The 15922-nt window shown below is 37.5% G+C and overlaps 1 protein-coding gene across 1 annotated transcript; it reads right to left on the bottom strand.

Moving 5' to 3' along the window:
* Positions 1-614: 614 nt before the first annotated feature.
* Positions 615-3297, bottom strand: LOC113294873. Its single transcript, XM_026543247.1, has 8 exons — positions 3220-3297; positions 2886-3068; positions 2602-2782; positions 2304-2510; positions 2150-2184; positions 1505-2001; positions 1305-1395; positions 615-1139 (listed from the first exon to the last, which is right to left on the bottom strand). The coding sequence occupies exons 1-8, from the start codon at positions 3295-3297 to the stop codon at positions 615-617; spliced, it is 1797 nt and encodes a 598-aa protein (XP_026399032.1).
* Positions 3298-15922: the final 12625 nt, after the last annotated feature.

Genomic DNA, 15922 nt, shown 5'->3' on the forward strand with positions numbered 1-15922 from the left:
GAATATTTTCGGTTTTGGAAATTCCTTGGTGTCCAAACTTCCTTGGTCTATAAATATGGGTGAAATATGGATGTACCCCTGTTTTTTTGTGCACATACAAATGTACCCCCGTTTTTTCACTTTTACAAATGTACCCCGGTTTGGGCCGTTTTTTTGAAAAAACGGCTAACAGAAAGTTATCTTCCATGTCAGCAGTTAAGTCATGTTAAAAGCGCTTAGTGTGCCAATGACCTGTTCTGCCACGTCTGCTATGTACGCGTGGAACTTAATAGGTGGTCCCACATTTCAAAGGTCAAATCCTTGTTTTCCCTCTTGAATATATACATGGAAATGGGCTTCAGATGTCAGCAGTTAATTCATGTTAAATGGGCTTCAGATGCAATAATTACCGAAACAAAAGAACCACTAAAGGAGAAAGTAAATGAAATAGGTAAGGAATTCATGAAAAATATGTAAACGCAACTGCAACCATCTTTAAATAAAGACTATCTATTTAACAAAGGAACAAATGCTTTGTGTTCTCTTAACATAATATTGTCTCAACATAAGTCATATAACAAAAAGAAAAAAAGAGTCATCACAAACACAAACATAAAAGAGACAGATCTAAAGCTTCATATATTTCCTATCTTTCTTCTTTTCTTTTGGAGTTGTAAAATTAATATGGTTGCTAACAGATGCAACATTGGTGTTTTTCTGACTGAAAGTGGCCTGAGAACAAGATTCATCACCTGCATTTCTCTTGACACCTTTTGGTTTTGCAGAATATGTTGCAGCTGGTTGGGAAGATTGAGCAACACTTGTTTGTGTCTTAGATCTGCTGGCACAAGGTTGAGAATTTTCTCCAGATGCACCTCCAGACTTGCAACAGCTTTAGCTTTGTACTTTCTCTTTGGTGGAGCTTCAACTGTTGTCTTCTTTGTGCCATCAACACAGGTTTTGGGCTTGAATCCCTTAGGATTTCCTCCAACTGGTCCTCCAACACAAGTTGTTGTGTAGTGACCTATATTTCCACACCTACTACAGCTTCTAGCTTTCTTCTCACATGTTGGTTCATCATATGACTTCATCCCCTCTTTCCTTGGCCTCCCTGGCTGTCTAATGTTGACTGGTGGCTTCATAATTTTTGGTTTTTCTGGCTGCAAAGAAAGAAGAAGATAAGAGTTAGAGAACTTGTGGAGGTTGTTATACTAGTACAATGAAACCCTAAAGGAATCTACTTTATTGCCCTGATTTACTGCACAACAAACAATAAAGACAAAATAAATAAAATTATAAACAAAAATATTTAAAATTAAATGCACCTCTATCCAGTCAGCTAGACCCTCCAATGGCATGACTTCGGGAGCATATGTCATCTTATAATAGTCCACTGTGTAATAAGGGCTACAATAGCTACAAGTCATAAAACAAAATGGGATTAAACAATGGTTCAAGCAATAATATAATAGAAACCAAAGTGATGAAATATAAGAAAAAGTGGTTCAAGGTTAGGGAAACTAACTCAGCCCAGTTAGGTCTCAATGGAGCCAAAGCACAAACAACATGCTGGAATGGAAATCCCCTTAGCTCCCATTGCAAACAACTGCATGTTTTCTTCTGGAGATCCACAATAAAAACTGCTTCATGCACACTAACCACTTCATATACTTTATACTTCACAGCTGGAACCAGCTTAAAATTAGGATTCAAAGCTATCATCTTCTCTATCAACTTCATTGCTTTAGGAACTATCTCACCATCTGTCCATTTAGCAGACCCATTTCTTCTCTTATACCAGGTATTCATCACCAGCTCTCCATACATCATGCCTAGCTTGCAAATGGGATTGTCCCTAATATTCTTTGCCATATTGTTGAAGGACTCAGAAAAATTATTGTTGATGTGCTCACACTTGCTGTCATTAGGAAAATGGGACCTGGACCAGGTTTCTGGTTGTTCTTCTTTCAAGAGATACAAAGCAGCATCAACATTCTCAGCCTTCACCTTGGCCATATGTTCCTAACACAAAAACAATGCTTATTGTTGCATAACAATAAGAATTTTGAGGAAATGTACTTATACAAGTGAAATGTGCTTATGCATTACCTCAAAATGCCTTTTCTTGTAGCATTTAGCAGCATCTAAAGATGATTTTGCAAACTAAAACCCATGTACTTCTTCTCAAAGTTTGCAAGCAAGAGCCTGTCACATGTGAATTCAAACACATCATAAGTGAACAAATATGAATATTACAAGTGATATAAAAAGAAACATTCAAACACATTATATGGAATAGTAGTCTGCAATCATAAACATTTTACCTAAAACAATATCTGTGTTCATATAAATGAAAGAGACTTCAACACCCTCCAAGATTCCCTTTTGCTTGTCTGAGATGAAACAAATACGCACACCATCTTCATCTATCAGAGGCTTCAAGTATCCAAGTAAAATCTTCCAATTCTCTATGGTTTCATTCCTACACATCATTATACCTAGCATAACTAAGCCATTCTGACCATCCAAACCTGATTGCACATAACAAGTGGGTTATAATCCATTAAAGACATATAAACTGAATTAGAAAGAATATATAAGTGAAGAAGATAAATACTTTACCTGTTGCACATAGCATCACACCACCAAACTTGCCTGTCAAGTGACAAACATCCAAACCAATGACCTTTCTACAGCCAGCCTTCCACCCCTTTATTGCAGGAAAAAATGAAATAGTCAAAGAGAGGAAGGTATTGTCTTCAGTGCCATATGAGAATGAACAATGGCTTCCTGGATTTGTCCTCTGCATACAACATAATATGAGTAAATAACTAATAAGAAAAGACATAAATAAAATGAATATAACTTGCAAAAATAACTAACAAGAAAAAAAAAGGTAACATTACCTTAACCATTTCACAGAAGTTAGGAACTTGTTGGTAACTCTTCTCATAATTCCCATAAATCTTCTCCAACACCATAACCCTTGCCCTCCATGCAGTATGGTATGCAATGGTAACATTTGTGGCCTTCTTGAACTGTGCTGCTAAGTCATAAGGACAAGGAATTGTTGCATCACAACCTGTCTTCTGTCCATGTTCCAATCAGCTACAAAAGCAGGATTTGCACTCCTGTTGTACCCATCTCCACGAACTCGATGGTTGTGTTCTAGTTTATATCCTCTGAGTGTGAAGGCCTCTCCATCACCCTTTTTGTTGATGCCATAGATCATAAACTTACATTTGGTCTTCTCACAATTAACACATACTGCTCTTTGTTGCTTATTATCACATTTATTCCATACAAATTCATGTCCATTCATTACATAGAAATACCTAACATGTTTCTTAAATTCATTCTTATTTACATATTTGGTACCAACTACAAGTTTTTTATGATCAAATTCCTCACCTATCTCCTCTGAGAACAAGTCTTCCTCTTATTCTTGCCTAAAGTTCTCTGCATGTTGATAAGTGCATAATTCATATGATTTTAGTGTCCATTCCATACTTGTTTTAGCTATTATTCTTGCATATTTTCGTATTATTACTCTTGTTTTCTCTTATTTGCCTCCAATAGGTGAATCATCCAAAAAGGATCTACAAAGTGCTGAAAAGAGCTAAGAAGATAAGTATTCCAAGCATCCAAGTGCCCAAGTCCAAGAGAAATGGAAGAAGTGCGACGAAAAGGAGCAAAACGCTCAAAATAAAGACTCAGTCCAAAGACCAAGATTAACTCATTCAAATTAAGGGTTTCTCATTATCATCTTGAAGATAATTGAAAGACAAAAAGAATGCAAAAAGAATGAGATCATTCTGAGTTCGGACGAAGAAGTTGGGGCCAAAACGAGTTTTTATTGAATATCGAAGACAACTAGGGTACGCGTACGGGTACGCATACCCTGCTTCCGAAAATTTCTGCTGGAATTTGAGGTACGCGTACGGGTACGCATACCTAGCAAGTAGGAAAATGTGTATAAACTCCTTGGAAGGCCTAAGGGCACGTTTGGGAACGTTATTTCGTTATTTTTTGGGTCAGGTTCTTGAACCGAACTAAATACGTGAAGGCCAAGCAATGTAAACCTATAAAAATAGGTATTAGGCCTTTCACATATCATGATCGAATCTCATATCACAAGTTTTACATCAAAACCTAGGGTTTGCCCCTTTAGGGGGAAACCACCATTATTGATCTTCCTTGTAATATGAGTAGCTAAATCCTTTGTTGATTAAGGATGAATTCAATGTTCTAAGCGTGAAGCTTTATTAATAATACAAGTCTATTTGAGGTTTTAATCATTATCGTTTGTTTTCACTATATTTAGGGTTTATGATTGATTTCTAGATTGTTCAAGTGTACAGTTGGATTAATCTTTTGATCATTCTATTGCTAGTAAAGGGTTATGATATCCGTGTAATTGTTGAATAACCCTTACATAAGTAGATAACGTGAGACCTCGTAGAGGCATTCTATTGAGGAATCGTGTGTGAGGACAACACCAGTAGGTAAACCTTGATCTAAGAGTTTAACTACTGGGATCAACCTAAATCACAAAGCTGTGAGTGGGGGAAAATGATTTGCTGGCTTTTACGGAATTGAAGAGTCGACCGTGTGGAGACTCCTTGAACCGAGCGAAATGTTGAACCTTACACAGATGCACTACAAGAAGGGAGTGCTTTAAGTTCGAGAGATCAATATATAAGACCCCGGCCTAAACCAAGAACAATGGCCATTCCAGAGTCAATTCGGTTACAAGAGAGGATGGGTTGATCTGTAGGAGGGAAGCTCAGAAATACATGAGATCAATGGTGATCTGAGATTGTAGGTGTGTTGTGAATTCAGCGTGAAAATGCTCTGAATGATTGAATTTTGCTTAATTGAGAGTAATTTCTGTGAGTTCGTGTTGACGAAAGATTGTCTGCATGAACTTTGATGAGAAATTGCTCGTCTTGGTGAATGTTGTTCGAGTGTTCGAAAACTTCTGTCTTTTCAATCAGGATTCAGAGACATTTTATAATGCCGTAGTTGAAAACACCATGATCCCATGAAGTGTGACAGTTGCTGGAATCAGAGAATTGGAAATGGGGAAATCATGTTAAAACCAATTACTCATCGTGCGGAGACTTGGTTAACTTTCCACCCACTACTTTGCTGACTCTTCCAACTGATTGCACGACTTGCTCACATTCTCATCGTGACCAAAACCCTAGTTAATATCCCCCCATGTGACACGATTGAAATCTCGTGATTTTGGAGTCAGTTGCTGACTTTATGGGACGATGAGTCCATGTAGCGCTGAGTTGAACATGTGTGAGTAAATGTTTCGAAACTCATGAATTTAACGTGTCTGCTGAGACGAGGTATCATCATAATTTAAGGGAAATTCCATGAAACTGGAGAGTTTGGCGAAATTAGGGAACTTCCATGAGATGAGAGACATAAATTAAAATATAAATAGGAAACGGGAGTGTGGGACCGGCAATGGCCGTGGCATGGCCGGCCGGCCAATGGGCGCGGGCCCCAAGGCACTCTTCCCAATTTTATGTAGTTTTGATGATTTTAGATAATTTTCATAAGATCAAAGGGATTTGTTGAAAACCAAGATATTTTGTTGAAATCAGGGAGTTTACATGAAAATCAGGAAACAAAACACCAAATAATAATAAAATAATGGGCGTGTGGGACCGGCTAGGGCATGGCTGGCCGGCTAGAGCCCGGTCCCACAAGTTTTCCTAATTTTTTAATATTTTCCATGATTTTAGAGAAAATACATGAAATTAGGTAATTTTAGGGAAAATTCATAAAATCAAGGAATTTTCATAATTTGAGAAGGAATAATAAAATAATGGGACGTGAGGTGTGGGACCGGCCACGGCCAAAGCATGACCGTCCGGCCGGCGGTCCCGCGACACCTTTCCCTAATTTTATTATTTTTGATAAAATCATGTGATTTAGATAAAAATACATGAAATTAGGTAATTTTCATGATTTTAGGGAAAATTTATAAAATCAAGGAATTTTCATAATTTGAGAAGAAATAATAAAATAATGGGACGTGAGGTGTGGGACCGTCCACGACCAAGACATGGCCGGCTGGTACTCGGTCCCACGACACCTTTCCCTAATTTTATTATTTTTGATAAAATCATGTGATTTAGATAATTTCTTTGAAATAAAGGAAATTTGCTCGAACAAGAGGATTTTCATGAGATCGTGAAAATAGTAAAAATATGATAAAATATAAAATTGGGTGCGGGACTAGTCACGGCATGACTGGACGGCTGGTGAGCCTAGTCCCCTGGTGCTTTTGCTTAATATTTTATTATTATTATTATTTTCCCTTCCTATTTTACATAGGTTCCTCGTTCATTCGTATTTTTGAAATGCTCGTTCGTGCATTCAAAATGCTGGTATGTGCATCATCTGCTAATTACACTTGCACCATTTTTGTCAGGGCTTATTCGATGCTCAGATGCTTGTTTCGTTGAATATTTATTACTAACCTGTGGAATTCTGCTGGGAAGAACCACAGATTGAAGTAACGAAATATAACGAGGAATCGTAGAATATTGTTGGATATTCAGGCGATTAATTGACGACTCGTAGAATATTGATGGATATTCAGGTGATGGCTCGTAGAATATTGCTGGATATTCAGACGATTTAAGATAATTAATTGCTGGCTCTATACTAGAAGGGCTTCCTGTCTAGGAGCATTAATTATCTGAGGGTTGAGCAATATGAACTTGCTGGAGTGTCATATTCCTCTTGCATAGTCGGGGAAAACTTGGTTACATCCCGAAAACGTTGTCGCTCTATACTAGCAGACATGCTGTCTAGGAGCCGCCCAATCTTTCGATTCTATACAGTATGAGATGTGTCGTGGCCTCAGCTGAGAGACTACACATCTACATCTTCTCTGAGAGAATTTCTCCATCAGAGGTGGTATAAGCTTTCATGCATAGAGACATGAGTCTCGATACTCATCCGATTGCCAGATCCGGAGTAATTACTGAAATTGCTCAGTATTCATGAGATGTGTCGTGGCCTCAGCTGAGAGACTACACATCTACATGTACTCTGAGAGACAGCCTTCTCAGTCAGAGATTTTATGGCATGAGCTTTCATGCTTTGATGAGAGACATGAGCCTCAATACTCATCCGGTTGCCGAATCTGGAGTATAATTTTACAATTCTACCCTTTGTCGAAAATCCACCATCTGCAAAAGCTTAAGGCGTTCGATTGGATTACATCTTGAGTGATCTACTACTTGGTGGTTCGTTGGACAGAATCTGGTAGTCGAGAACTTCTTTATCCAGCGATTGAAGGAGTTTTGGGGATAATACTGATCTAGTTGTTATTCTACGGTTGGTGATGAATGGTTCTTACGAAAGATAGATAAGTATATTAATCCAGTTATCGTTTGGGAACGGCGAAGGATTCCTTAATCATCCTTTTCTTTATTATTGTCTTTATATTCATCTTACAACCAATCCCCCATTGTTATTTACTTTATTTTGCTGATCAAATAACCTATCAATTACACATCTCTCTGTGGGAACGATCTCTTACTACCGCTATATTACCAGTTAATTAGTGGTAAATATATTTATTAATTTGTTGTGCCAACGACAACCCATACAAATATTGGCGTCGCTGCCGGGGAGCAGTTGCAAATTGATTTGTTATTTGTTTAGTTTGTTTTTATTTTTGTTTTGATTTTTTCTTTCTTTCTTGTGAATCGTAATGTTTCCTTACGGAAATAACATGTACGGAGCACAAGATCAATCACATAATAGTGGTAATCATTATGGTTTTCAATCCCATTCATATGACAACTACCAACCATCCTATGGGTATAATCAAAACCAATCTTTTGGCTATGATCAATATCCCACGGAACCTTATGGATATTCTCATACATGTCAACAACCTTATGACGGACATGCATGTGAACAATCACGAGGATGGAGGGATAGTTATGCTTCTGATAAATCGTTTTCTAGTAATGTGCAGATGAAAGGGAGTTATGATACTGAATCAACACCTACTCCTCTTTATCGTGCTTTTCCTTCAATTTTTCCAAAAGAAGAGATACGGACTAGGCGTGTTAATGTCAGAAAACTTTTTAAGCAATACGAGCAGCTAGAAGAAACTGGAGCATCGAAAGAGACTCTTCAAGAAATTGATAGAGCCATACGAACCGAACTTCAACGTCGTTGGGATATGGAAGATGACGAGATTGACGAAGATTCTAATGAAGATGAGCAACCTTTGGAAAATTCTTGTAACAATGATACAATTATTCCAACTCTGGATCATAATAAAGATCCTTCGCCTATTCAAAAGGAGGAGATTGGGTATGACATATCTATTGTTATAAATGATGTAACGTACTCAAACGAAGAAATTAGGAGTTGGATCAATGAACTAGACGTTTTAGGAGAGGATTCTGATTCTGATGACGAGGTTGTTGAAGAGCTAGATATTGAGAATGAAACCAATTTGATTACAATCGTGGAAGACCCAATTGAGATAGATAACAATAGTTAGATAGAGGACCACGATATACTTGAGGTAAATAATTCATTGGAGATGACTAACGAGGATCCGAAACAAGGTTTATCTAATCCTTTGCATAATTCTATATCCATTGATCCTTTTCCTCTAATCGAAGTAGCTTCTCAAAGAGTTTTTAACCCAATTTTTAAGAAAATACCTCACTTAGGATCGGAGTTGTGTGCTTCTAAAGTTTTAATGGATTATTTTGCTTTTAAGTATCCACCACTTTATGTGTTTGATTTGAGTATTGTTCAGGTTCACGAAACTGAGGAACCTTTTGAAGTTCCCGAATTATATGTTCTTCATCCACTTCTGAGTGTAGAAAGTGTAGAATCAGAATTTCGCAATGATAATGTTTCAGCGAAATTATCAATGACACAGCACAATAGCGTCGCAGAACAATTTCAAGAATGATAAAATAAATGACATCAGCAAAGATCACGAGAAAGATATGATAGTTCTGCGAAAATTAGAGAGTTTGCGAAATTAACATTTGTAAGGTTGCGAGAATGTCGCAAACCATACCCGAAAATAAAGGACAGATTAGCTGTCATCCACTATATATTTCTTTATAAATAGTCGTTCGAGTTGTAAAGAAAGGGAGGGATCTTTTTTGAGTAAGAAACAAGTAAATAGGAGAGAGAAAGTTTAGAGCAGAGATCATCCTTGACTTCTTTATCTTTCTTGTAAGAACATTCAAAGATTTATCAATAAAATTAAGAGTGTAAACCTAAAAATGAGTTGATCAACAATGAAATCATATGAGGGGTGTAGTGTAGGATTTCCTGCAACTACATAATGGCGCTAGAAACAGGGATTTGAAGATCGAAAGTTGAAGATTGTTCATTGAGAATATTCAAGTCAAGAAAGTGATTAAACAAATCAGTGAATCAATTAGAAGAAAGATGAACATAATTAGTGAAAATGGCAAAAGATTGGAGTGTAATATGATAACAAAAACGATGATTAATGAATTCCGTGAAAACATCAAAGGAAGAATACATAAACGAAATTTTGAAGGAAGGAAAGTTATGGCGGTAGAAAAAACATCACCCTTGAAAGATTGGGAAAAGCAAAAAATTGCATTCATGGCAAAAGAAATACCAAAAGAAAATTTAAACCACACATCTCCGTTGGTCATCACAGTGCCTATTAGATGAAAATACAAGGAGACAACAATAAAATCCACAGGGGAATGGATGTTGAACAGAACTTTAATCGATACAGGAAGTTCAGTTGATATAATATTTTATCACGCATTCCGGGGAATGGGATTTAAAGATGAAGAAATGTCCAGTTCAGCATATTTTGTTCACGGCTTTGGAAAATCCACAACAAAAACTAAAGGAGAGATAGTGGTACGAATTCCACTTGGAGAAATTGAAACACATGTAACATTGTGTGTGGTGGATATGGAATCGCCATATAATATGTTATTAGGAAGATCATGGATACATGCGATAAAAGCTGTAGTATCAACGTTGCATCAATGTATTAAATTCCCCACTCCAAACGGAATAGGTGAAATCAGAGGAGATGTTGACAATGCGAAATTATGTCATCAAATTGAAGTCAAACATTATGAAGGACAAGCAAAAAAGAAACAATTTCGCAGAAAATTGGCAAAGGAAGCAAAGAAGGAAGAAGAATTTAGAGTATATATGATAAGGGCAAAAAAAGGCAAAGGAATACCCAGCGAAATTTCGGAAGAAGGAGAAGGACCTATGAAAATAATAAAAGAACCAACACCAATGGGAGAACCTAAACCCACTTACACTGCCGCAGAACCAACAAAAGAAATAAACGTTGGGACTATAGAAGAACCTCTAATATTGAGAATTGAAACCAAAATGGATATGGAAGAAGAAGAAAGAACTGTTAACTTGCTGCGAGAATATAAATATGTTTTCGCAGGAAACATGGATGAGATACCGGGAATAGATCCATCAATTGCATGCCACAAGTTGGAGATTAAAAAAAATGTGAGACCATTTAAACAGAGAATAAGAAAAATTGCAACAACTTATCATTCCCAAATAGAAGAAGAATTACAGAAAATGCTTGAGGCAAGAATTATAAAAGAAGCTAAATACCCAGAATGGATAGCGAATATGGTCATTGTCCCAAAGAAAAACAAAGGAATCAGAATTTGCATAGATTTCACTGATTTAAACAAAGCTTGCCCCAAAGACAGTTTTCTGTTACCAGATATTCCTCAAATGGTGGAATCCGCAGCTAGAAATGATAGGGTATCATCTTTAGATGGATACAAAGGGTATAACCAAATCCCTCTCGTTGAAGAAGATCAAGAACATACTGCTTTCTTTGCTCCTATAGGTTTATATTGTTACACGAAAATGCCATTTGGTTTGCGAAACGCGGGAGCGACATATCAAAGAATGGTAGAGAAGGTGTTCGCAAAATGGATACACAAAACATTAGAAGTATACGTGGACGACATGTTAGTAAATAGTGAAGAAGCTAAAGACCATGTACAAGACCCGAGGGAGATTTTTGAACAAATGCGGCAGTATAACATTAAATTGAATCCGGAGAAGTGTACTATCGGAGTTGCATCGGGAAATTTTTTAGGCTACATTGTATCAAAAGAAGGAATACAGGTTGATCCAGAAAAAGTGCAAGCAGTTCGTGACATGCCAACACCAACAACAATAAAAGATGTACAGAAGTTGAATGGTATTCTAGCTTCGCTGGGAGATTCATTTCGCGATCATCAGACAAATGCAAATATTTTTTCGATATACTCAAGAAGGGTGCGAAATTTAAATGGACTGATGAATGTGAAAAAGCTTTTCAAGGAATCAAAGAACATCTTATGAATACAACTATTTTACAAAAGGCAGAATCAGGAGAAGAATTATTGATCTATCTTGCGACGACGTCGCATGCATTAAGTGGTGTGTTACTGCGAGTAGACGCAGGAGTGGAGAAACCCATTTATTACATTAGCAAAACTTTTAATACTGCTGAGAAGAATTACTCAAAGATTGAAAAGTTAATCTTAGCATTAGTTTATGCATCGTTTAAGCTCCGCATATACTTTCAAGCACACAAGATAAAGGTATTAACAAAAGTACCAATTGAATCAGTGATGAAGAATTCTAAAAGATCAGGAAGAGTGGAGATATGGAATGCACAAGTAGGCCACTTTGATATTAAATATGAAATTTTGTCTTCACCAAAATCACAAGTTGTTGCAGATTTCTTGGCAGAATTTCCTTTAGAAGAAGATGAAGCAGTAGAAGAAATGATGGATGTAGAAGAAGAACATGGAGATCCAAAAGATTTATTAACAGAACCAAATAGATGGGAGATATTGGTAGATGGATCATCAAATGGAGAAGGAAATGGAGTTGGAATTGTTTTAATTTCTCCAAAAGGAATAAAAATGGCCTTTTCATTCAGACTGGAATTTGCATCCACTAATAATGAAACAAAATATGAAGCTGTGGTACATGCTTTAAGATTCGCAATAGAAATGAAACTAGAAAATACCAGGATCACTAGTGATTCGCAGCTAGTTATTCGCCAAATAAAGGGAGAGTATACTAAAAACGAACCATCCTTGAATAAATACAAGAAGCTGGTTGAAGAATTGTCAGCGAAAATCCCAAAAATAAGATGGAGGCACATTTCAAGAAAGGATAACGGACTCGCAGACGCTTTTGCTTTCATCTCAAGCATGATGACAGATCCAACTGCCAGATGTATAAAAATACAAACACTTATGTCACCATCAATCAATAAAGAAGAAGAAGACGTGGACGTGATGATAATAGACAATGAAAAAGAAGAACAAATGAACAATATCGCAGACTGGAGAATGGAACTTCATGCATATTTGGCGAAAGGAGAAACACCAAGAAATAGATCAGAAACACACAAGTTAAAAAGCCGTGCAACGAATTATGAATTAAGAGATGGGATGTTATACCAAAAGTCCTTTAATGGACCATCACTCAGATGTTTGACACGAGAAGAAGGAGAAAAGGTGCTAAAAATGTTACATAGTGGGGATGCTGGCAATCATAGTGGAGGAAGGTCTTTGGCACATAGAGCAAAAACGCAAGGTTATTACTGGCCATACAAGCTTGAAGATGCAAAACAAATATCAAGACATTGCGAAGATTTTCAGCGGCATGGAAAGAAAATACATGCACCTGGAGCACCATTGTCATCTTCAACTAGTGTATGGCCTTTTGGAAAGTGGGGGCTTAGATATTGTGGGGCTATTTTTACCAGGATCTGGACAAAGAAGATACTTAATAGTCGCAACAGATTATTTCACAAAATGGACATAAGTGAAGGCAGTACATCATATTCGCGACAAAGATATCTTTACATTCATATTCGAAAATATCATTTGCAGATTCAGAATTCCTGCATAGTTAGTATCTGATAAAGGGAAACAATTTGAAGGACAGAATATAGAAATGCTACTTAATGCATTCAAGATAAAATGTGGAAAATCTACTCCTTTGTATCCAGAAGCTAATGGGCAAGTAGAAGCAACAAACAAAACAATTGCAGATATATTAAAGAAGAAATTGGAAGGACATCACAGAGCATGGTGCGAACAAGTACATAATGCAGTATGGGCTTATAATACAACTAGAAGAGAAGCTACTGGAATGTCACCCTTTTGTTTAACATACGGAGTTGAAGCGGTGCTACCAACAAAAGTTGTTATTCCGACAACAAAAAGAGAAGCTTGGGAGAAAAATCTTAGTGCGGGCTTGATTTTAAATAAACTTGATGAGTTAGAAGAAACAAGAGAAAAATCTTTACAACATATGGAGAATTATCAACGAAGACTAGCCCGAGAATATAATAAACGTGTCAAAATACGCGAATTTCAACCAAGAGATTTAGTTCTGCGAGAAACACCTATATATCAGCGAGAAAATGGTGGAAAATTAGCGAAAAAATGGGATGGACCTTACATCATTAAGGAGATAGTTGGAACAAGAGCTTATAGATTAATGGATCCAGAAGGAAGAGATGTTGGTCATAGATTCGACAGACCATGGAACAGGTTGTACTTAAAAAAATATTATCCGTTAGAAGCTTTGAGAAGTTATGGATTTTGAAAGAATAATTGCAAGATTACTCATATCAAAACAAGATCATGATGTGCGAAATTTTTGCAGAGATAATTATAGAACAATGACATAAAAGAAAGGGGCGAACCTTTATGGCGTACACCTTAGTTCGCGAATAAAATTTCGCAAGAGGCAAATGTAAGACCTAAAGTACGTCATATTAGGGGGTACCTGTTGCATGGCTCAGGGAAAGGCTACACCGCCACCAGAACCTGAGTCATGGAGATTTGGGGTCAATAAAGCCCATCCGGGAGAGGCACCTTGGATTCTCAGCTTAAGCATATTACTTGGGTTGGGTGACTAAGAGCAACTGTAGTGGTGCGAGTATAACCAAAGATTAAAGACCAAAAAAAACGACCAAATTTGAGCTTAGTCTGGTGTGTGACGCTACGGGTAGAAGACTAAATTTGGTCGAGCGTGCACTATACGTTCGCCTGGTGTGGGGCGTAAACTATACGTACGCTCGATGAGATTCCAAAAAACAAAAAATAAAAAATAAAAAAAATGGGGCGGAGGTATAAAGCCCGCCCCATATATAAAGTGAATTGAAAAAAAGAGTTGGGCGGAGGTATAAACCCCGCCCCACCCAAAAAAAAACAAATGGGGCGGAGGTATAAAACACGCCTGGTGTGGGGCGGGGACTTTATGCACGCTTGGTGTGGGGCATTAACTATACACCCGCCTGGTGGTGGGGCGTTAACTATACGTTCGCTCGACTGTATTTGGTTTTGGTCTTGGTCTTGGACCAAATATAGTCTGGGATTTGGTCTTTGGTCCGGATTTTAATCGATAGTCTGTCCGTTGTGTCTCGTTTTTTGACCAAATATTTGGTTATAATCGCCCACTGTGGTTGCTCTAAGGTAATAAGGAATCTCCCAAGGAGTGCAGATCTGATCAAGGCGTCGAGGTACACGGTTGAGTCAAGAGTGCCAGGGACGTTTGAAGCGTACCTTGCCATTCTTGACAAGTCTTGGCTTATACTGCACTCGGCCTGAAGAAAACCCCACTTAGGATGCAGTCTCGTAACCATAAACCCTATAGGTAAAAGGGATAAGAGGCTGCGAAAACAACTGGTTGTTGTTAAGACTGGATGGGAGGATCTAACCTTGTATGGTAGAAGTACGCCTCCTTGAAGGGGCAACCAGGGGGAGATAAGGGCGGCACCCTCCATTAGGGAGCTGATAAGTGTCTTAAGACGCAAATGTCATGAGGCTTTTTATTCTCAAGGATATTAAGGCTTGTCATATTTGTGCAACAATCCTGAAGAGGAAATAATACAAAAGAAAAGGATAAGACGAGATCAATGGGTTTTCGCATGAAAGTGCGAAGACGTCCTGCGATTTCGTCGCAAGACGACAATGTCATGGGACTTTATTTTCGCAAGAATATTTAGGCCTATCATATTGGCGCAACATTCCTGAAGAGGCCATAATACAAAAGAAAAAGTTAAGGAAAGATCAATGGGTTTTTGCATGAAAGTGCAAGGACGTCCTGCGATTTTGTCGCAATGACAAGAGGTGGCATAATAAGACCTTTAATTAGGAAGGCAAAATAAGACCATATTATCAAACAAAATATTTATAAGTATTCGTAACAAATTATTTTTTGCAAGAAAGATAATGAGAGGCAAGTATGGGAATCAATACACAAGAAGCATTATCTTTCTCAACAACAAAATCTTAAAGGGAAAAGTTGACTCCAAAGTTGGTTGAAAAATGTAACTCGCAAAAGTAATAAAAATAAGACAGTTCAAGAAGACAGAACTAAATAAGAAGCTCAAACTTCAGTATTAATTTCAGTAGCAAGAGATAACAGAAATTCTTCGCCAACATTCTCGCAAGCCTCTCCTTCATTCGGTTTTGGTCTTCGCCTTGACTAGCATCTTGATTATCGACAGCAGTTACTTCTTCAGGAGAAATTTCTTTCTCATTCTGATTAACACCAGCAGATGCTTCTTTAGAAGGAACCTCTTCTTCATCTTCTAAGAAATTATCCTCTGCACCGCTTTCGTAATCATAATCACTATCAGCAGGACGAGGAACTTCATCATCATCTACTTCTAAAGGATCAATTGATGTAGGAGGAAGAGAGTTGGACAATAAAATATCATTTACAAGGACTTCAGCCCGGAGATGAACTTGGCGAAGAAGTGCTCTCTGATGATTCCTATCTTGGATATCCTTAAAATAAGCAAGATAATCAAGTCTTCTTTCTGCTCGGTCGCGAGAACCAGTAAGGGTAGAGACGAGCAATGCAT

Source organism: Papaver somniferum, chromosome 7 (genome assembly GCF_003573695.1).
Source record: "Papaver somniferum cultivar HN1 chromosome 7, ASM357369v1, whole genome shotgun sequence".
NCBI lineage: Eukaryota > Viridiplantae > Streptophyta > Magnoliopsida > Ranunculales > Papaveraceae > Papaver > Papaver somniferum.